The 21,153-nt window shown below is 50.7% G+C and overlaps 10 protein-coding genes across 10 annotated transcripts; 5 read left to right on the top strand and 5 right to left on the bottom strand.

Annotated features, from left to right (window-relative positions):
• Positions 1 to 118: 118 nt before the first annotated feature.
• N7532_008133 (glutathione S-transferase family protein) lies at positions 119 to 2,566 on the top strand (the record flags this gene model as incomplete). The annotated part of the gene is made up of 6 exons (XM_056620625.1): positions 119 to 666; positions 773 to 1,313; positions 1,733 to 1,897; positions 1,960 to 2,040; positions 2,094 to 2,439; positions 2,505 to 2,566. 6 exons carry the CDS (start codon positions 119 to 121, stop codon positions 2,564 to 2,566), a joined length of 1,743 nt encoding a protein of 580 aa, XP_056471431.1.
• A 109-nt stretch (positions 2,567 to 2,675) lies between these two features.
• N7532_008132 (uncharacterized protein) lies at positions 2,676 to 3,685 on the bottom strand (the record flags this gene model as incomplete). The annotated part of the gene is made up of 2 exons (XM_056620624.1): positions 2,676 to 3,506; positions 3,626 to 3,685. 2 exons carry the CDS (start codon positions 3,683 to 3,685, stop codon positions 2,676 to 2,678), a joined length of 891 nt encoding a protein of 296 aa, XP_056471430.1.
• Positions 3,686 to 3,948: 263 nt separating this feature from the next.
• N7532_008131 (uncharacterized protein) lies at positions 3,949 to 4,552 on the top strand (the record flags this gene model as incomplete). Its single annotated transcript, XM_056620623.1, has 3 exons — positions 3,949 to 3,958; positions 4,096 to 4,437; positions 4,500 to 4,552. The coding sequence occupies 3 exons, from the start codon at positions 3,949 to 3,951 to the stop codon at positions 4,550 to 4,552; spliced, it is 405 nt and encodes a 134-aa protein (XP_056471429.1).
• Positions 4,553 to 4,936: 384 nt separating this feature from the next.
• Positions 4,937 to 5,972, bottom strand: N7532_008130 (SDR family NAD(P)-dependent oxidoreductase; the record flags this gene model as incomplete). Its single annotated transcript, XM_056620622.1, has 5 exons — positions 4,937 to 5,126; positions 5,185 to 5,237; positions 5,296 to 5,318; positions 5,390 to 5,502; positions 5,566 to 5,972. The coding sequence occupies 5 exons, from the start codon at positions 5,970 to 5,972 to the stop codon at positions 4,937 to 4,939; spliced, it is 786 nt and encodes a 261-aa protein (XP_056471428.1).
• Positions 5,973 to 7,430: 1,458 nt separating this feature from the next.
• On the top strand, positions 7,431 to 8,330 carry N7532_008129 (fungal specific transcription factor domain-containing protein; the record flags this gene model as incomplete). The annotated part of the gene is made up of 1 exon (XM_056620621.1): positions 7,431 to 8,330. One exon carries the CDS (start codon positions 7,431 to 7,433, stop codon positions 8,328 to 8,330), a length of 900 nt encoding a protein of 299 aa, XP_056471427.1.
• Positions 8,331 to 8,627: 297 nt separating this feature from the next.
• Positions 8,628 to 9,915, bottom strand: N7532_008128 (uncharacterized protein; the record flags this gene model as incomplete). The annotated part of the gene is made up of 4 exons (XM_056620620.1): positions 8,628 to 9,243; positions 9,306 to 9,364; positions 9,470 to 9,767; positions 9,869 to 9,915. 4 exons carry the CDS (start codon positions 9,913 to 9,915, stop codon positions 8,628 to 8,630), a joined length of 1,020 nt encoding a protein of 339 aa, XP_056471426.1.
• Positions 9,916 to 9,968: 53 nt separating this feature from the next.
• On the bottom strand, positions 9,969 to 10,336 carry N7532_008127 (uncharacterized protein; the record flags this gene model as incomplete). The annotated part of the gene is made up of 2 exons (XM_056620619.1): positions 9,969 to 10,106; positions 10,169 to 10,336. The coding sequence occupies 2 exons, from the start codon at positions 10,334 to 10,336 to the stop codon at positions 9,969 to 9,971; spliced, it is 306 nt and encodes a 101-aa protein (XP_056471425.1).
• A 929-nt stretch (positions 10,337 to 11,265) lies between these two features.
• On the top strand, positions 11,266 to 13,569 carry N7532_008126 (uncharacterized protein; the record flags this gene model as incomplete). Its single annotated transcript, XM_056620618.1, has 4 exons — positions 11,266 to 11,303; positions 11,502 to 11,866; positions 11,922 to 12,027; positions 12,075 to 13,569. The coding sequence occupies 4 exons, from the start codon at positions 11,266 to 11,268 to the stop codon at positions 13,567 to 13,569; spliced, it is 2,004 nt and encodes a 667-aa protein (XP_056471424.1).
• A 2,300-nt stretch (positions 13,570 to 15,869) lies between these two features.
• gldB (putative glycerol dehydrogenase (GldB)) lies at positions 15,870 to 16,918 on the bottom strand (the record flags this gene model as incomplete). The annotated part of the gene is made up of 2 exons (XM_056620617.1): positions 15,870 to 16,439; positions 16,511 to 16,918. The coding sequence occupies 2 exons, from the start codon at positions 16,916 to 16,918 to the stop codon at positions 15,870 to 15,872; spliced, it is 978 nt and encodes a 325-aa protein (XP_056471423.1).
• Positions 16,919 to 18,109: 1,191 nt separating this feature from the next.
• Positions 18,110 to 19,564, top strand: N7532_008124 (phosphatidyl synthase; the record flags this gene model as incomplete). Its single annotated transcript, XM_056620616.1, has 1 exon — positions 18,110 to 19,564. One exon carries the CDS (start codon positions 18,110 to 18,112, stop codon positions 19,562 to 19,564), a length of 1,455 nt encoding a protein of 484 aa, XP_056471422.1.
• Between the last annotated feature and the right edge of the window lie 1,589 nt (positions 19,565 to 21,153).

The raw sequence follows: 21,153 nt of genomic DNA, 5'->3' as shown, positions 1-21,153 counted from the left end.
TCAAATAATCTGTTGAATCATCCTTTCAAGCGAGAATTCGGGTCAAGCAAGGTTCCTGGCGATTATTAAAGTCTGGGTAAATGGCCTTATTGGCGTTCCTTTGTAGAAGATTACTGTCATGGTCGTACTGACGGTAGCCGCTGGGTGGTGGGCCGGACCACGCCGCTTCAACCGCCCTCCCTTTCTTCTCCGCATCGCCAAAAGCAGCGCTCCTATCCCCCACACGGCTATGGATTCCGACCTGCGGCCTCCTTCCCCTCGTCCCCTAGCGGCTACGATCAGCATCGTCGATGAAACGCCAAGTTTAGCTGCGCAGCTAACTTCTTTCCATCCCGACTCGCAGCCTTTTGCCTCCTTTCGCGGCCTCGACAATGTCGCGCCTCAGTCTCATATCCACAATGCGACGCCCGTGGCGGGGCAAGACGCGATAGCTTTAGAGACCAGTGCGCATGGTGCCCCGGGGGATGAAATCGCTCTCCTACAATCAACGGGTCAATCCTTCCAGCAACCCACTGGCAACTACGATGGACTAGCACCGGAGCCAATGGCAGCGAGTTTCGCGGGTCAGTTGCAAGGCATGAAACTGGTCCCAGATCCGCCAGATCTGGAATTCTGGAGGGAGCGACTGTTCCACATTGATGAAACGATTACTATGAGCGAAGAAGAGTATGAACACCATTTTCCAGGTGACTCCGGTTCCATTCTATCGACCTTGGGAGGATGTGTTATCAACCAGTATACAGTACTGCTGCTAACAGCATCGCCTGCATAGATTCCAGACATACTTCCCACACGTCGACAATGTCTATTCCCACCGCTCAACCCAGCGCTACAAACGCAGACCATTTGTTGCTCACTATTGGGACTGTCGCCTCAAAGGTCGGCCTCCCGGCACGCCCAAGTCCGACGATCCGAATAAGAAGAAACGCAAACGCACTGCAAGGGAAAGGGATCTTTGTGATGTTAAGATCAAGATTACGGAGTACTTACCGGGGGCCGCGACTGTTGACAGAACGGGTGGGTTTGAATCATTGCCTGCAGACCTATTGCCAGGAACACACACTTTATACCCTGTCCAAAGCAACCAGTCCTTCGGCGTCCTTGCGCCAAACCCCCACCTCCCACAAGATCATCCTGGAGCAGGTGGGGGAAGGTATTTCGCGATCCAACGAGTGAATGGCAATGGTGCGAATGGAAAGAATGATGGCGTGAGTGGGGGCCACCGACACACACTTGAAGAAAGCGATCGTGTCAAGAAGAATAGCGTCCAACGCTACCTTTTAAAGGAAGGTAAAGAGAAAAAGAAAGCAACGGTATGTCTGACATTTCCTGTTTGAAACAGCATGGTAGAAGTTCGGCGGCTTGGCTCCTTCCCCGCAAAGCTGCGAGTTGGCTACGTCACAGTGGGCACTAGCTATACTGCATGTTTCCATCCATCCGTCCACTCCGTCGAAATCTTCTTCATTTCTGTGAATTTACCGCTAAGATTCAAGCTTCACCTACAGCACTGGCGAGTCATGTCCGATTCACAGCAAAAGACGTATCACACGAAGGCGACAGGCCTAGCCGCTGCAACGGCACTTAACCATTCAGCCGAGACAAGCCTCAAGCTGTATGGAAGCTGCTTCTGGTAATCAATCCCACATGCCTATGTGTGATGCAGATAAATACGGCCCTTGTTGACGAATGACCGCTAACTTGTTGATTGTCTGAATCAAGTCCTTTCGTCCAGCGCGTATGGATTTCTCTTGAACTGAAAGGCATTCCATACCAGTACATCGAAATCGATCCATATCAGAAGCCCCAGTCCCTGCTGAAAATTAACCCACGAGGCCTTGTGCCAGCATTGCAGCATGATGACTGGGGCTGCTATGAAAGCAGCGTGCTCATGGAATATGTAAGGAATCTCCAACCAGTTGGAACCATCCTCGGTTATGCTAAATGTATTGGCTATTATAGATTGAAGATTTAGGTATTGGACGGTCACTTTTTCCAGCTGACCCGAAGCTGCGTGCACATTGTCGGTTATGGGCAGACCATGTCAGCCCGCCTGCCCTCAACGAATGCTGTTATCATTGCTGATGAAAAAGCAGATCAACCGGAATATTGTACCAAGTTTTTACCGAGTGCTTCAAGAGCAGGATCAGGATAAGCAAATCACCAATGCTCAAGAACTTCGGAATGCTCTCAATCAACTCATGACAGCCGCCCATCCCGGCGGGCCATTTTTCATGGGATCACAGATTTCCTTTGTGGACATTCAAGCTGCACCATGGGTCCTTCGGCTTAGCCGAGTGCTGAAGCCCTACCGAGGATGGCCAGATCCCGAGGAAGGGGGCAGATTAGCCTCATGGGTGACCGCTATTGAGGCAAACGAACATGTTCGCGCAACAACCAGCACCGATGAGCTATATCTGGACAGTTATGAACGCTACGCCGGTAAGAAGGCTTACGCTCTTTGCATAAGCTGACATAGATGCTGACTTCGAGGCCCCCTGGCGCAGAAAATCGACCGAACACATCCCAGGTCGCAAATGCGATCAATTCTGGACGAGGTCTCCCGTAGACTCTCTTTGGGCCGGGGGGTTGTCGCGCGAGTCGTTGAAGAAGCTGTATAGCGTTCGCGCCGTGACCTGAGGCACAGGCGTGAGAGTAGGAATCTAACCCACTGTACTTTAACTCGCTCGCGCACCTCTGTTCCCAAATCCATAACCACCTCTTCCGCTTCCATCTGGACCTCGTGGGGTGCGAGATGGCTGTTGTGGAGCGGATTGCTTGTCTGGAGTATTTTGGTTGCTCTGCTGACGCTCGCGCCGTTGCGGGTGTGATCCATTTAATCTAGTCGTATTAGAAGGATCGTAGAGATTCTTAGACCGACTCGATGCCGTAGAAGAGTCTCTTTTCTCCCGTCCTCCACCTCGACCTTTGCCTTTACCTCGTCCCTCGCCTGATTGAGGCTGGCGAGGAGGAGTCGTACTCCCGGGAGATGAGTTGCCCGATGTTGTCGCTGATGGGCTACCAAAAAGCCTTTCACGGACCTCTTCGTACTTGCGCTGCTTCTCCTCAAGATTCTTAAGTGCTATTGCCTGGCGTTCTTCTGGGGTCGGCTCGGGAGGCTTGTTAGCCTCTTCATCCGAGTCCCCGTCATCGAGGCCTAGTTGCCCGACGCCAATCGCAGCACTGTCAACGTCACCTGAGGAAGAGGTTTGTCGTGTCGCTATTTGGGGCCTCCGACTAAGCAAGGTCACGGTAGGCTTGAACTCCTGTTTGAGCGGTACTTCAGAGCGGGCTTCAACAAAATGGAATGCTTGCGTAGGAGCTTCACTATAGCGAGTATTCTGGTTAGCGCCGAGATATCCAATATTAAATGCTTGGGTCCAAAGAAAATCATACGCTTCTGCCCAAAGCTGTCTGTTGAATTCAGCTTGTTGCGCTCTGCGCTGAGCCTTTGTGACTTTAGATGAGACCTTCTTCTCGGGCGGCGGGGTAGGCTGATCGGCTATTTTCTGTAGAAGTACGCAGCGGGTCAGCGCCTGAATGCTTGATACCAAATCGCAGACTTTGATGGAAGCTTTCGCCCAAAGAGATGCTCGGAGTCGGCATAGAGATCGAGAATTCCACATACATCAGCTTGGGATTCCCAATTGTCATCCCATGCGTCCGGTACTTCAGGCTTTGAGCTCATGGCCCTGAACGAGTGTGCGAAAGAAGGGGACGTTGAATTGAATGGAGGGAAATCGGTAGATGCTGGAAGCAAAAGCAAGACCCGATATTTCCAGGTGGTCTAGTGACAATGAAAGTGGGAGAAAAAGAAAATTCGCTGTGTAATGCCCAAAAAGAGGCGGCCACCGCCTGGTCCGCCGCGATCTCCGCTCCGCCTTCACGATCGCTTTGATCGACACAGTCAAGGTCTCCATTCCACCTCGACCTTCTCCAGCAACCGTCCAAATGGCTCCAAGTAAGCTCTCCCTTCTCCGATACGGCTCCCATCCTTGGAAAGTTGAATCTCAAATCCACTTGTTAAGCCATTATCCACCCCCACCTTGCCTGACCTGGCCCTCCCGACATCAGTTCCCTCATTAACAAACAAGACAGACTCCAAGGACCCCGACGGCGACTCCGAAATGGCCTCCTCCGTTGATTCAATCCACGCCGATTCCGATGGCGCAGGGAGCGGTGCCCGCACTCCAACTCGCCCCGCCCAAGCTTCCTCGGCCGCTGCCGCCGCCGCCGCGTCGGAGCTCTCTCCCCCCGGCTCTCAGCCTCAACAAAGCTCAGAGTTCGCGACGATCAGTAGCCTCGCGGCTGTACCAGACTCTGATATATCCGGAACTGGCAAAGGCGCTGATGCGCCAATCGCGGCATGGAAAAGCAAGCGCGCCCAGGAGGATTACCAACGAGCCATGGAGAGTGTGATTGATCAGGACTTCAATTTGAGTATGTCCAATTTGGAATAATTGGCTCGACCGCAAGCTTCTGGCTGACCGTTGCGTTAATAGATGAGTTCGGAGATCCATTTGATGAGAGAGATTTGGAGCAAAAACTATCATGATCCAACCGCAGATGTGGCTCTCCCGCCCCCCTTGTGTGCCTGTCAGAGGTAGCACACGATATGAATTATGAGAAACGAACTTCATACCAGCTATTTTACCTGTATCTGGATCTTCTAACGGTCCTGAAAACCAAGAAGACGATAGCTTCCAGCGACCATAAGATCTATCGCCTCATGACTCTTGGCTCCGGTGTTGAGATGAACCAGCAGCTCTCGGTTGAAATTCTTGATTAGACATCTCCTCGTCTATTCAATGGCTACATTGATAGATATTTGAAGCGATAGCCTTTTGCGTCTAAAATGAACAAAAAAATGGCTATTATGCATACCCGAAAACAGGACCTATACATGAAGAACCGCTGGATCGGCTGAAAGCCTTGTGGCTTAAATGGAGTAAGCGCCATCGACAGTCATTCCAGTCCCGTAAGTGAAACTGCTCATTGGTGACGCGATGAAAGCAATGGAATCAGCAATTTCTTCGACCGTGCCGGCTCTTCCAGCGGGTGTTCTTTCAAATTCTTTATCCATCGACCCCGATTCGATGGCCTTGCCAATCAGGGGCGTATGTACGTAACTGTGAAGTATGGAAGGTCAATATTTTCCAGTAGATTGAAGAAACATGAACAACATACCCGGGGCAAATGGCATTGATTCTAATTCCTTTTCGCGCATACACTTTAGCATCCTGTTGGATTAAATCAGCCTTGCGTTCTCCGATGCCGCCGTTTTCGAAATTCCCATACCGTCTTTGTGAGCCCCATGACACCTGGTGTATTGAATTAATAATTAGCGTTGCTTTACCCCCGAAAAGGTATGGGTATTCCACGCTGAGCTTACCATGTTTGGACGCAGTGTAGGCCGAGACGCCCACGGCGGGCGGAGGACTGGAAAGGCCGTACATAGAAGCTATATTCACTATAACCCCGCGTCCTTCACGGTCACTACGAGAGCTGCTTGCAGTGTCAGCTATGAAGGTATTTTTCAATGTTCAATCTCTCGGATGAATAGAATACTCTTGTTTTAACATCTGCTGGAGGAGATGCTTTTGGCAGATCCAAACACCTGTCAGATTGATATCAATGACTCTTTTCCAGTCTTCCAGTGCCATCTCGTGGGTTGGATCCCGGCTTCCACCAATTCCAGCACAGTTGATACCATAGTCAATCCTTCGGAATTGTCCTGTTGCTTGTCTGACAGCTTCTTGTATGGATACTTCATCAGTGACATCGGCGGGAAGTATCGCAATTTCGGTCTCCGGGAAGTCTATTTTAAGTTGATTGCGGGTTCCCTCAAGAGAACTGGCTTTATGATCAAGGAGAGCTAGTCGGTTGACTCCATATCGCGCAAAGGCAAGAGCCACGCCTCTACCAATCCCCGATCCAGCACCAGTAATGAATGCGGAACCCCTCAGTCCGAGCATTTCGTTTTGTATCGGAAATAAGACAGTGTGAGGCGGTTATGAATTTTGATGAAGCCAGATACGAAAGGAGTCATTTATTATTATCCAAGCGTTAGAATCGAAACTGCATCGAAAGCGGGGGCATCCCTTACCTCGGAGCTGCTGCTATGTTTACCCGGGGTCTGAACATTCCCAGTGCATTTCACAAACTATCAAAGTTTTCCAACTTTCTGGGGACAAGAATCTTATTGGAAACGAGCTGGCTCTAGTTGCTGTACGACTCGACCATCGCTCTGCAGGTGCGGGGATTTAGATCTTGCGGTGTCGAGAGACTCTTCACCGTATGGGCTCTGCCTAATAAGGACTAGCGCCGGAGGATCCCTAATCGCTCTCGCTAATTGCTCCGGTTGATCACCAACGCCCCAGGAAATCCGGAATATCTCCTTATTCTCATCGTTGCACGAGGTAACTCTCCGGTGTTCCCACAAGGAGTACTTACTATCAAGCATGCAGGAAGACACTACGCCAGCCTCACAAACCTCAGGCGCCGAAAGGTCCATGAGAGTCTGTGATAGATGCATCCGGTAATACCTAACGATTCAACCGCGATCAATACTGACAAAGACAACAGAAAGAAGGCAAAGTGTGAGATTGCTCCTCCCACTTTGGTTACAGAATTATGAGCTCACGATTTCTCTACAGGTGACCAGCGACGACCCACTTGCTCCCGATGCTTTGAGCAAGGAGAAACATGCAGCTATACCTCAGTGCGGCGTAGGCCCGGGCCCCAAAGAGGCTCTCGTCATGCTTCCAACCTGACTCAATCAAGGCCTTCCAGTAAGATACCTTGCCCTGTCACAGCCAAATCTACTAGATTTATACTAACCAGATTGGTACATAGATAAAAATATTCCGAGTAGAAGCTCAGGCATACCAATCCAAGGCTTTTCCCGACCGACGATAGAATCGAAATCCGTGTCAGAGATTAATGAGTCGACTCTGTTTCCATCTGATTCATCGCCCACGACAAGGTACTCGGCACAGTCGCCCATTCAATATAATGTATCTCTTGCTGAGGAGGAAAATCTGTACGATCTTTCGTTTCCCAGCAATCGGCTTGTTGCTAACAGTTGCCTTCCTTCCAGTCTAGATAAATATTTCGACATTCTCCACGATGCAAATCCGATTTTCTCAAAAGAAAATTTCTTCCAAAACTATCAAAATTCGCTATGCAGTCGAGAGCTTGTCTCTACCATCGTTTTGATCACCGCAAAGCTCACTGGGTTCCCAGTATCGATAGGAGAGCTCGGGTTGGATGCTCTAATCGACTCGCTGTTAAGCTCTAGTATTTTAGACGACGGGTTGATTGGAGACTCACCTTCCCTTGATCAATGTCGTAAGTCTTGCCTATTGGCTCTCTATGAGTTCCACCAGTTCCCTGGAAACCAATCATGGATGCGCATTGGAAGATTAACGCGCATGGCCTATCGCATGGGTCTTGACCGACTTGAGAATTTACGAATGCTATATCCTGAATGGCGGGTCCTCGATAGGGAAGTCCTCCAAGAATGGCGAACATTATGGTGGTTCATCTATCGCCTCGATTCATACTCCAATATCTCTTCAGGCACGCCATTCCTGATCGACGACAAGTTCATAAATACCTCCTTGGTATTATCATTTTCTAGTTCGAGTTCCGGGAGTGATGGTGCTGCTCCAGAGAATCTGCGCATGCCGTCCAACCCTGAATTTTTCTGGAAAATCATCCCCGCACTCAGCTCAAATCCAGAAACTTTCCTGCAGAATGCTCACCTAGTCGCTATATCTGCCACTCGCCAGGCAGGAGTTGTTCTAAGACATCACTGCGTGCTTTCCAAAGAGGAACTCGTCGACAAAGACTTCAGTGCATTCGAGCGACATCTTTCTGCTCTTCGCCTGGCCCTTCCTTCAGGCTGGTTTAACCCCAAGCGCAACGCGTTCTCGAATGAGACACAAGCATACCATCATGGAAGATTGAACAGTGTTATTCTTCTCTTGATGTCTCAGCTTCTCATATCGATCATTGGTTGTGCCATAGCGAAAAATGATGAATGGCTTTCCAATTGGCAGCGTATCCTTGAGACTTGTCAGGGTATTGCGTCGGTTGCAGCAGAGTATGATACGTCTTTCTGTATCAAAGTCGATCCTGCAATTTGCTTCGTTTATTTTACTGCGCTTATCTTTCTCGAGATGCACAGAAAGTCAAGTACTTTTTCTGTACCTGATCTGCTGTCGAATATTGAGCATGATCAAACTGTACTCCGTTTGCAACTTGAGCAGTTTGCAAAAATTTGGACATTGCCGAAACTTCTTATCAGTAAGTTGATGTTGACTTTTTGAATGATGCACGGCTCTAATCTCATTAAGTGTCTTGTGCGAGCTTCAGTGAATCAATATCTGGTCCAATTTCCCAGAATGAGATTGCGCTGATCCTATCACGGTTTGAAGCGCCTCTTCATCCGCGCTGGCTGCAGTTTCTCTCGGCTTCGAAGCAGTCTTGAATTCTCCCGTGTTGGAATGTATTTATATTGGACTTGCAGAAGAAAATACAATTTACAAAAAAAAAAAAAAAAAAAAAAAAAATATATACTAAATCATAGCTCAAAAAAGACTCAAGAGTAGCTGGGCTACCATGAACTATCCATCAACTTGCTTCAACTTCACCCACATACCACCTTCAGGCTTGGTGGTAATGATACCAGTCGGAATGACAGGCTTCCCTGGATATGCCAACTCAACTGCAAATGTCCTGACAAATGTCGCAACAAGAGCCCGCAATTCCACCTTTGCGAAGCTCTGGCCAATGCATGTATGTGCACCATGCAAAAACGTCATAATCGCATAGTTGCTACTTGCACCTCCGGTGTTGTTTGGCCTTCCCGTTTCTGTATCGATCCATCTCTCGGGCTTGACTTCACATGCAGTCGGTCCCCACAGTTCTTTACAGCGGTTGATTGTGTATGGTATAATGAATATATCCGTTCCTTTCGGGATGCTTTGGCCGACAATTGTGGTGTCCTTGTTAGGGACTCGCATGCTCAAAGGCACAGTGGGTAGATAACGCAGCGTCTCATTGCAGACTCCATTCAGCAATGGAAGAGACTCTAGCAGCCCGCCTAGGTCTTGATCCGCATCTGTTAGCGGGTCCTCGAGAATATTCCTCTGGATCTCTTCACGCAGCCGAGACTGTATCTCTGGATTTAGGGCAAGCATATAAACCACCCACGTAAAGGACGATGAAGTTGTTTCGTGTCTGAATTTGAGTTTTAGCAGGTTGCCATATGGAGTAGGATGGTCGAAGGCATATCCACTTACCCAGCCGCAATCAGCGTCCTTAGTTGGTCCACCAGCTCTTCGTCGGAGAATTCGTTTGTCTCCATTATTTTAGAGAGTATATCCTTAGCTTCCGCTCCAGGGAGCTTTCACTTCTCCCTCTTGTCTTTGAGAAACTGTGTGCAAATCTTTCGAAGAGAGCTCACACCATTCTCAAGCTGCCCTACAGCACCTCCAGGGATAAGTCCCATCAACCAATCCAAGCCGAAGTTCATCAGTCCAAAAATAGCCATTTTTGCTGGTGTAGGCTTCAAAACATCGTCATGTGTCTTGGCCAAAATATCATCCGAATTTTCCAGCGTGTCAAAGTCCTGACCAAATGCCGCAATACCGATGATATCAAGTGTCACCTTAGTAGCCCAGACATTGATTTTTGTAATGCCCCTCGCCTCTGGTTTCTCCAAGACATCTCTTTGTAGCTTCTCTGTGAGCTTCAGCGACTTCCTCCAAAACGTTGGATACAAGTCTTTGATGTTGCGAAGTTGAAGTTCGGTAGAAGCCGCTTGCGTTGGAATTTGTGAACATCTCTCTCGGAGAATATTAACCCGTCTCCTAGGACGTATCGTAGAAATTTGCGAGCACCCGATGGCATTTCAAAATCGTATGGTCTCTTGACTAGCACCTCGGCGAAAGCTTGGGGGCTTGTTAGGAGTATGTTACTCCCGTTGGAGAATTCCCTGTGTGGATGAGGCCGTCGTTAGGGACTTTATCCATGAATTCAAGGAAGTCTGGTCCCATGGGCGTTTTAAAGCGGGATGAGCCCATATCCAATAAATGGATAGCCTCTCTGGGAAGTTAATGAGTGATTGACTAATTAAGTAGCTTGGGGTTGGGCGGTTTAAAACCTTTGGACCAGGAAGGTGGCGCAATGGGCTGATGAAGCTAGGGTATATTTCGACTTTGTAAAACGTCCACAAAAGCAGGATTCCTCCAACTGCAAGCCAAAAATTGGCTTTCGGGTTCTCCTTGATATTCTGCGGAGAGGCTTTCATAAAATTTGATTCAGGCTGCATGGTCGTAGCTAACCCGGACACACAGAGAGCCAGAAAAGGAACGACTGATAGTGTAGACTGAGGTTTGTTTACGACCCTGGGAGCTACCTAGGGTTAGAGTCCGCTCAAATAACTTCCCTTTTGCCCATGCACTCCACTATCGGCACCGTGGGAGATCTCGGTAGGAACCCATGTGAGATCGATCTCTCGTACAATGGCGCCTCCTGGGAAGTGTAGGTACCTATGTACCTAGTTGCTCCGCATCCAATAAATAGGGAGAAATTCCTCCGGCGGCAACTTCCCGAGTCACCCAACCAGATTTCGGATGATCGATGCTCGCGGAACTGTTTCGAAGGCACTTCCTTGGGTAGCTCCTGTATATGTCACAAGTTGACGCGGATTTTGGTATATAAAACATTGGTATACTACCTATTACATTTGACTGATAGATCATGCGCTACCTAGAGTATCGAAGGAATATATTTCCACCGTGAGTCTACCACGAAATTATCACATTCGAACACAGATCAACTTCACACTCTGAAAGGACACCTAAACGATAGACACGTTTCGTGTAGCACCAGCAGATAGTAAGTAATAAACAAAACCACAATCTCTCACCAATCTGATTTGCGACCGGCCTCCACCATGCCCCCTCGCACCACGTGAGCTGTCATGGTCGGCCCAACCGAGTCTAGCGCCCGCGTTGGCCGGACAACCGCCCTTCCGTCCAAAGCAAAACCGTCACCACATTATCGCAATCATCCCTCAGCATCAATTCGGCATTTACAGTTCTATATTTAAGCGTTCTTGCTTCTCCCCGGGCGCGGGCTGTATCCGTCACGTATATTCAAAAATTCCGCTTTATTATACCCACCCTCCGAAAGGTGCAACCGACTTGAAAAATTCCGATGACCGTTTGACACATTCCACACGCGTCCACACCAACAATGAGCACCGATTCTGCCCAGCCGCAGGCGCAAACATGGTGGGTCGACTCTTTCTCCGCGAGAATATCTTTCACTTGATAAAACCCACATTTCGGACACTGCAAGGATTCAGTCGCAAGCATCCCTGGGCCATCAGGGGCCTGCTCCTTCGCGTCCCATGTTTACACCAACATCCACACCTATTTTTTCTTTATCATAAACTGACTTCAGGCGCCTTGGCGCGTGCTTCAATACAGTGACATTGTCGATTCCGCCGACGACAACTCATTTAGATTCACCCCTATCAAGGCCATACGCGCGCTGCCCCGTATTTGGGAGCGCAAACCATCTACGCCATTCAAGGCCGGACTGAAACCACGAAAGCTCTGGAAGCGCGTCCAAACGTCATTTTCCGGCATGCAGCCTTTCCAAGATACGAGCTCCATCATCGAGAGCGACGCGCTGCAGTCCGCGATCAATTCGACTAAGGATTCAAATTTTGTTCGTGGCACAAAGCGCATGCGTGTCGGCTCGGACGAAACTGAAAGTTCAGCAAGACTTCCTCAGTCGGGACGTCAATTTTTCGAAACAAAGTGGGAATCGGAGGCATCCCGGAAACGACGTGAGTATTTTGTTCTGGATTGTAAGCTTTTCGCAATGCTAATGGCGCGTCACAGGCAAATTACCTGACTCGCCCTTCGATATCTTTGATGAAAAATCAGAGAGCGCGCCTATTCTCGATAGCTTTCAAAAGAACCAAGCACTGGGCACTGATGAGAAGAAGTTGAGCCATGCTATCAACACTGTTGATATGGATTTCACCATGGCAGCGTCTCAGCCTCTCGACATTTCCAACAACCCCCGAGCACCTCGGTTTTCCAAGACAACGCGCTGACCCCGATCCCGGAATCACTCGTCTCCGATACAATTGTGACCACGATCAACGAGGAATCGAAATCGGTAGATGAGGAACAAGCCGGCCTCAGAAACGATACATCTGGAGAAGGAAACGCCGACGCAGCACCAACACCCACAAAAGCCGTGCGGGCTCTGACCCAAGAACAACAAGGCAAGCTCGTACGATCAGCACTACGGAGCTCGCTTGACGGGGAGGATGCTGAGCTGCTCAATGACTTTTTGTCCAAGGCGAAGGCGAAGCGTGCCGCCAAGGCAACACTGGTCAATTCTCAAGGAGGAGAGATGGATAGTCTCGAAAACTCCTCGAGCCCAGAGGAGCCATTGAATGCTGATTGTTCGACACCAAGGTCACGCCGTGCCCTGGAGGACTTGGACACCAACTCCCCATCTCCTGTTAAAGTCCAGGTTTCGCCCTTGAAGGGCGATGTGATCCCTGGCGATGAGTCCCAAGCAATTATCATTCAAAAAGATGTTCAGACCGAGGAGCCTGCCCCTGCAAGCTCTACATGCCGGCGCAGCACTCGTGTCAAAGCTCCACCAGCCAACGCGCCTTCTGGGCGCAACACGATCTCTCTTCGCCGGGCCAAGGGAACAGAGTTTGTCTTTCTTCAGCGTACCGAGGCGCAGGAACTGGCATTGGCTACGAAGCGAAACACCCGCAATAACCGGGGCAATTCAGTTATGCCCAAATATGCCCTCGAGGCGATGATGCGGCCCGATCAAGTCTCAGATGCCACCGAAAATGATCGACAAGAACGCTCGGACCGAAAGGGTCACAGTAGCCGCCGGCCACGCAAGCAAGTCTCATGGAACGAGGAGCATCTGGCCGAGTACGAAGATGAGGTACAGCCCTCAGACATGCAAGTAGAAGAGGTGGGGGATCACAGCAAGCATAACGTCGGCGGTGTTGCTTCTCGCGCACGATCTGGAGCAAAGCGATCGGAGAAGAAAATAGCTTCGAGTCATCGCAGTAGCTGTAGCCAGGTGCAACAGCCCGCCACCGAGCAGAGTGCAGATGTTGAAAGCGACCCAACCACCTCGACTGCAGCCGTCTCTTCAGCCACGCCGCGATCACGACGGGTGCGGCGCTTAGGCGAATCGACCATGACCTCGGGCACCCCTGTGAAGACAGGCAGTGGACGCATCCGCAAGCCTTCGGCGGCCTCAGCCCCCACAGTGGCTGCTGGAGGGCCTTCGACGCCCACTAAGGGACCGCGCCGGAAGTTGACTCCCAAGTCCCCCAGCTCATCGATGCTGCCTACTCCGGCTGTGAAAAGCACTGAACAGTCGTTTGCCAGTGGAATTCCTACACGAAGCACCAATAGCGAAGCCCCGCAGCGCAAGAACATGATTGAAGCCAGTGCCGGATGCACACCGATGCCGCGACGGGTACGGGCTCGGTCGTGATGTGATGACCTGCATATCTTAATTGTTCGAGATGGTCTGACTGGATTATAGGTTGGGCTGATTGTCAATGCGCATGGTCTTGCTTATCCCATGGAGAAGGGCGTTTTGCTTGTTTTTAAGATACCAATGGCGCATTGCTGTTTTTGATATAGTCGTTTTTCACATTAACTGTATTCCAATTCATTTTTACTAAAGTACTTCTTTCTGTGTTGCTGTATAACTGCCGGTGGCTGTCTGCCCTACACCTACGGGATGACGTCTGCCCTCTTCACGAAGACCTGCATACTTTCCGTCCCATGTGGTCTGATATCTGACAGTACCTTAACTTCCCAAAAGATTTGCAACCCCACACCCTTCCCAAATTCCCATCATTCTTACCAAAAGGTACTCTAGCACATGAGGTTGTATTAATAACAACAAGTTCCCGACATGCGAGATAGCGTCTAGCCCTCCCATCTCTGCGGGGTATTAGTGTAGTGCTGAGTTCACCCCCGCAAGGCTCCTCTTCGGGAGATGGGCGAATGGTACCATGCATTCAGGCGTTCGGGCCCTTTGATTTCCCTGTGGTTTCGTTTCATCTGGGGAAACTAGAGCGGGCACAGGAATGGGGACGCCCATTCGCCAAGATCCAGATAGAGGATGGCGGGCTGCCTACATAGCCCCCGGCAAGTGTATTCATATCCCCATATCCACAGCCAGTCCAACAATACTCGTACCTAGGGTTGTGTCACGTTTGTCATGAGTATATAGAGGATTACCCGAAATACGAAAGAAGCCAAGGATTCATCCCGGCTCCAAACGGGCATCAAAACACCTCTCAGCTCGCTTTCGGGGGTTGGAATCGGCACTGGCATCGGGTTGCACCTACCACCGGCCGGTATACCTGTCATTCCGGAAATATTCACTCGTGGCAAGCCCAAACACGGGATGATCAACTCTCACAATTGAGACCAGGGGTTGGCTATATCAGCCAAACATGTGTGAGCCTTTGAACACCGCAAACTTCGGATCACTTTTGAGGGATTTACAAAGTAATCAACGCAACGCGCAACTAATCTCCGTCACTACCGGTCCTAATTAACTATGACCAATAGACACTCAAGGAGGACAAGACTCGGACGACATCTCACGCGAGTGGATTTCCACCACGAACGAAAGTAGACAGTGGGGACTTGATTCATGTACGAAAACATCAGGCCAGTCCTGGAGGTAACAGACTACATTAGGGTACCATCCCATAGGAGGTACCCTGGATTCGCACTTGTCAAAGCGCTAGGGTGCCACTGTAGGCACCGGAATGTAATTTCTTTCTCCGGAGGACCTTAGGGTGGTATAGGATTGATGAGAATTGATACAAATGAGGAATGTTGCTTCTCAACTGGAGACCAGGCTTAACTGCCAGTGGACGACCAGCTGAATGAGCGATACCTCATTGGGAGTCTCGGTGTTGAGCCCTCCCTCAATCTTCTCATGGCTTCATCTTCCCCTCCGACAATACCCGGTCCCTCTTACCTTCCCTCCCTCTAGAAAGCAGCCGCGCTAAGCTGCACCGGGCAAGGCGACAGCGCTAAGCCCTGATGCTGCGTGGCGCAGGGGCTCCGAGCCACACACGCGGGATGACATCGTCGCACCGGAGCACTCTGCTCCAGTCCCGCCCGACGTGGATTGTTGCTGGAGACATTTGTGTATTAGATGGTAGATGGGCCCCAAATATTCTCTGCACCATTTAGCAGTGAAAAATCTGTGTGCTCGCTTCTCTCAGAGGGGCTCTCAAGTAGTGTGCGAAGTGTGGTGGGGAGGGTTGAGCTGAGGCTTTCCGCGATTGCGGGATAGTTGCCTTTGGCGGCGCCCCCCTCAACGCCAATGTGAAGAATGTCGAATGTGGTGGTCGCCGGGGATCAGATCCCTGCTCGTGGCGCCATTTGCCTTTGCAAATTTACAGCGGTAATTTCTGCCTTACTGTAAACTGTATGCTGAACTCTGCAAATCTGCATCCATTCCGAAGTTCCAAGTCGCAATGATAGGCTTCATCCGCGTGGATCACTGCGGGGTTAAGTGGCGAGGGCCGGATTGTGTGAATAGCGCCGCCAGTAGTAAGCAGCACCGTGGTTGGGACTACGAGTACACGAAGGTACACCTCGATTTTAGTTAAGTTGCCAGGGAATCACGGACAGTTTAGTAGTGGTGGATATATCCAATTCATCTATTCTTTCGTAACTTGTTCATGTCATCTTCCAAGAAACCCTCAATTTTTGGGTATCATCCTCGCGCTCTTCTTTTCTTCCAAAAAAGGATCAAATTTAAGCAGACAGGTTCTTGGCAGTCTCCTCGGGCCACACGTCGTAGCCGAAGGTGTCCTTCATGTTGACGAAGCGGAAGTGGCGGCCGGCAGCCACGGCGTTGATGGCGGCGAAGTCGGCATCGGAGAGCTCAACGCTCTTGAAGTTGGACTCGATACGCTTGGGGTTGGAGCTCTTGGGGAGCACAACGTAGCCGCGGCGCAGACCCCAGGCAATGAGCACCTGGGCGAGGGTGTTGCCGCCCTTCTCGGCGATCTCATTCAGAGTCTTGTTCTCGCTAACACGCTCGCCGGTGGTGGGGACCTGGTTCTGGGAACCCAGAGGAGAATAGGCCACAGGCATGATGTTCTTGGAGAAGCAGTATTGCACCAGCTCCTCGTTGGGGAGGAAGGGGTGGATCTCGATCTGGTTGGCGTGAGGCATCACCTTGGCGAACTTGGCCATCTTCTCAAGGTCGGGGATGGTCCAATTGGAAACACCAATGGACTTGGCCTTGCCGTCCTCGTACAGCTTCTCCATGGCGCGCCAGGTGGGCTCGGGGTTCTCGGTGAGGTCCTTGAGGATGACGTACTGGGGGCGTGTTAGCTCGTCGAATAGCTTCCCAACAGCTTGAAGCTTGCTGAAGCTTGAATCGTGCTCACCTTGCCATCGGGGCCCAGCTTGGGCTTCTCCTGGCCGTCCTTCTCGGCAGCAATGGGCCAGTGGACCAGGAAGAGGTCGACGTAGTCCAGCTTGAGGCGCTTCAGAGAGTCCTCGACAGACCAGAGGACATCCTCGTAGCGGTGCAGGTGGTTCCACACCTTGGTGCAGACGAAGATGTCCTCACGCTTGACGGAGGGGTTCTCCTTCAGGAAGTCGCGGATACCATCACCAACCTCGTCCTCGTTGAGGTAGTACCAGGCACAGTCGAGGTGGCGGTAGCCGGTCTTCAGAGCAGTGGTGACGGCAGTGTAGGTCTCGCCCTTGGAGCCCTCACTGGCGAAGGTACCGAAGCCGACGCCAGGAATCTTGACGTTGTTGCTCAAGGTGAAGGTCTTTCCGTTCGACATGATGTATGAGACTCAATTGGGGGGAGGAATAGATTGGAGAAAAGAGAAAGAGAGGAAGAAGGAATAATAAGGGTGATGAACAGCAATGACGCCGTTCCCGGGCGAAGGTGGGGTGGAGGGGTACTCTGCAGTCGCCAAACGACCGCCCACTTCTTTCCCTTCGCAACCAAAAACCCCCCACCGCAAACACCAAAACATCCAGCATCGTCCGCCATTTCCACCCCCAATCCCCGCCGCAACCCAGACGACCCCGGCGTCGATCCATTGACGCTCCTGATGGCGCCCGCACCCTCCGCCTATGCACGCAGCCGGTGCCTGGGCATCGCCGAGTTGCCAATATTTCACGCGTAATTTTCAAAAAGCGCGCCATGACATCACGGCCACCCGAAACGGTGCTGAGAGCGTTTGACCCGCCCGATCGTCATCGGCTCCATCGATCTCATGCAGTTCCACGGGCGAACTGTGCTCCTGCCCAATAAGCCCTCCGACTCGGGCGAGGGTGCCTTCTCTTGCTTCTCGTGAGCCACTCGGCGTGCGGCGCGGCTTTGAGCCGGCCCAGCGAGACCCCCATTGGAGCTCCTGCGTGGCCAATGAGACACGGCCTCATTCCAGTCGGCCGTCCGGGCTGGCTGCCTGTATTTCTGTCTGATCCTGCTGGGTTCTGCCAATCTGTACTGCGCATGCCCGTGTATACGGTACGCGGCGTACCGCCCAACCAGGCACCGGGACGCAGGTACCCTGTACCGCCACCCCGCGAATTGACTCCAGGCCATCATGGACCACTCGGCCGCAGCGAATGCAGAGATACTGTTGACATATGACGATAATACCTAGGAATCATGTTTTCGGACAGAGTGGATCCGCCCCCTCTCGTAACCATGCAGACAATAGAGCGATACCACGACCATGCTTTACTTTCCAAGGGTTAGTCCAATTGAGCCTGGTCTCCCAGGGGGCTCAGAACCGGTATCAGGAAGCCTCTCCGTATATATACGCGGCTGCCTTCGCCTTGTCCGTGCCTCTTTTTCTCGTTCTTTCTCTATCCCTATTCATCTTTCCACTCTTGTCATTATAATTCTTCCCATTGAATCTTGGTACTTTGTCCGTGACTTCTCCATAGTCTTGCAGGACTAATAGTTCTCCCAATCCTCTGTCTCCACCCTCCCTACCCCACCCGTCGCGCATCCCATCATGCCTCGCTTTGAAGACGCTGATTTCGCGGTCGTGTCCGCTCCTGGTACTCCTCTCGCCGAGGGTCCAAATCCCTTCGCGGCCACGCGCCCTGGTCTCTCGAGAGGCAACAGTGGCCTGGCCATCCCCTCGGGGAATGGCAACACCGTGGAGGTCCCTGCCTCGCGCAGTACACTCAGTGATGCCGCTGCGCTGATGCACAACCTGAGCCTATCACCTTCTATGAAGGAGCGTCGCGGCTCCCGCAACTCCTTCGGTACCTCTCTTCCCATTCCTCGCTCGCCTCGTCAATCCCGTCTGGGCTCGAAGCGCCCTGGCGTCTCTCAGGACATCCTGGCCTCGCAGGTTCAGGATATGTCCAAGGAGAAGGTTGCTGCCGCTAAGAACATGGCCTTCGCTTTCGATATTGACGGTGTCTTGTGCCACGGAACTGAGCCTATTGAGGAGGGCAAGAAGGTCTTGAAGATGTTGAATGGTGATAACGAGTTGGGAATCAAGATTCCGTACATTCTTCTCACCAACGGTGGTGGTAAGACCGAGGAAGCTCGCTGTGCGCAGCTTGCTGGCCTTCTCGAGGCCCCCATCTCCACCGACCAGTTCATTCAGTCGCACACTCCCATGCAAGCCCTGTCCGAGTACTACGAGACTGTCCTCGTGTGCGGTGGTGAAGATTTCAAGGTCCGCGAGGTCGCCGAGACCTACGGATTCAAGAACGTCGTTCATCCCAAGGATATCATGGCTTGGGATCCCACAATCTCCCCATGGGGTATCTTTTCCGAGAAAGATCGCGCGAACGCCAAGCCTCGTGATTTCTCGAAGATGAAGTTCGACGCTATCCTGGTCTTCGCTGACTCGCGTGACTATGCCACCGACTTCCAGATCATCATGGATCTGCTTCTTTGTGAGGATGGCAAGCTTCTTACCAAGGCAAAGGATCCTGTCGCCAACCGAATTCCCATCTACTTCTCTCAAGGTGATTTGGTGTTCGCCACCAACCACAAAGGTCCTGCCCGTCTGACTCAGGGTGCCTTCCGTATCGCCATTGAAGCTCAGTACAAGGCCCTCACCGGTGTTGAACTGGAGCGTGTTGTCTACGGCAAGCCAGAGCGTGCTACCTACACCTACGCCGATGAGGTGCTCAAGTCCTGGATGGAGCAGATCCATAACGAAAACAAACTCCCCGAAAATATCTACATGATTGGTGACAACCCTCAATCTGACATTATCGGTGGTAACATGTACGGCTGGAACACTTGCCTGGTTCGCACCGGTGTGTTCCAGGGCAAGGAGGGCGAGAACGACTCTCACAACCCCGCCAACTTTGGCGTCTTCGACACCGTGTATGAGGCTGTCACGGCGGCCATCCAAAAGGAGCTTGGCCAGGACTTCGGGCTCAAGTGGAACCCCAAGGTCAACCCTGTCCTTTCCGGCGACGCTACCTCAGCTGTTGAGTAAGCAGCGATACGACACTCGCCAGGATACTCTGCACAACGACGCACTTATGAATTTATGGGCCATCGGTCCGGTCACGCTGAACGACACTTCAAATCCCCACGATTCGCCGCTCTTCGCGAAGCTGGGAATTCCTTCTTTCTGTAGTTCTGATACATGTCCTTAGACTTGTTTATTTTGCATCTGTCCCTGGGTCTTTTTACATTTTGGGGTTAGGTGACCTTCTGATATCCACAGTCACAGCAATGGTTTAGCAGTTCTGCGTTTGAGCCTCAGAATGCTTGTCTTTTCTTTAACATGTCTCCTTGACCTGTTCTTTTAGACTGGATCTATTCACTTCTTCCGCTCTGATGGCTTTTGATGTAACAAGCTTTGGGTTCTTATTCGCAAGCACCCATCTTCGGCCACTGAGCATACCATTTCCATCAACTTTACCTGAATAGACTTGAATCATCTATCATCTTATGTTCTTTGTACTATTTCCACGTTATTTATTGGAATACTGCTATCCATTTGAAACCCATGGCCATCTACTGCGTGTGCCCAGAGTTTACAAACCCAGTCTTGACGAGGGCTGGATTTCCTTCTTCCTTTGGCGCTATATAGCAACAGCTTAGACTCATCCGCAACCCCATGTTTCGTAAACGAAGAATGAGCCATAATCAATATGTCGAAGATTCTAGAGCCAGGAAGTGAAACAAGTCGTTATTTTGAAGAACCAATGCCTACGGCGGATGTCGAATAACAAACAGGCGAGCTTAATCTAATTCCGACTCGGGTAGCTGCAGCGTTCTCGATGCTCGATGTCCAAATAGGCCGTGAGTATTACAGTTGGTTCTCCCTTTCTAGCTCTGTTTGCTTTCCGAACACCCGGGAAGCGGAAGTTGAGAAGCCGGACACCTGCATCAGCGTCCACCGCTGTCCCAGTAACTTCCTGAAAATAACTCCGAGTATAATCTGTTTCTCTGCATCCAGGATAAGAAGGGGCTTTATGCAAGCCTCGGTTCATGCTGCTGGCGAATTGCAGGCGGAAACATGGGATTGGGCGGCTTAGATTACTACTAATACGGCGGTCTGTTGTTAAAGAGCCAGGACGAAACTAAAAATTTCACATTCCATTTAAAATACTTCCCTTTTCTTGTATTTGAGAGTTTCTGGTACTGCTGGTATCGTCAGACTGGTTTAGACCTGTTTTGAGGTGTAGGTGAGGATACAGTTCTAAGTATCCACTTCGTGATCCACACTGCCTTAAAATGCCCACTTTTATAAATTTCAATCTGGCAGTACCTGTGACAATCTCATAGAATAAATATTTTCTTGTACTTAGCATTTGGAGTCAAAGTATTTGTTAACGTGGGACGAGGGGCTAGTCAACTTCATATTGTCTTATAGCAGCATTGGATTCACACGTTACATCTACCTACTATGCTCGGAATGATGCATTTTCTACTAGAAAATCTGCCAAACGTACAGGCTACGCTGAGCAGATGTTCAAGCAATAAAAAGTGTTAGAAGTATTAAGATTCTACTAAGATCTCTTTGGACCTAATCGCCGGAAAACTTCATAACATCTAGATCATACAATCACCCAT

The sequence above is a fragment of the Penicillium argentinense genome (assembly GCF_028826775.1).
Source record: "Penicillium argentinense strain IBT 30761 chromosome Unknown utg000009l_segment0_segment0, whole genome shotgun sequence".
NCBI lineage: Eukaryota > Fungi > Ascomycota > Eurotiomycetes > Eurotiales > Aspergillaceae > Penicillium > Penicillium argentinense.
This window is presented reverse-complemented; position numbering and strand designations above follow the sequence as displayed.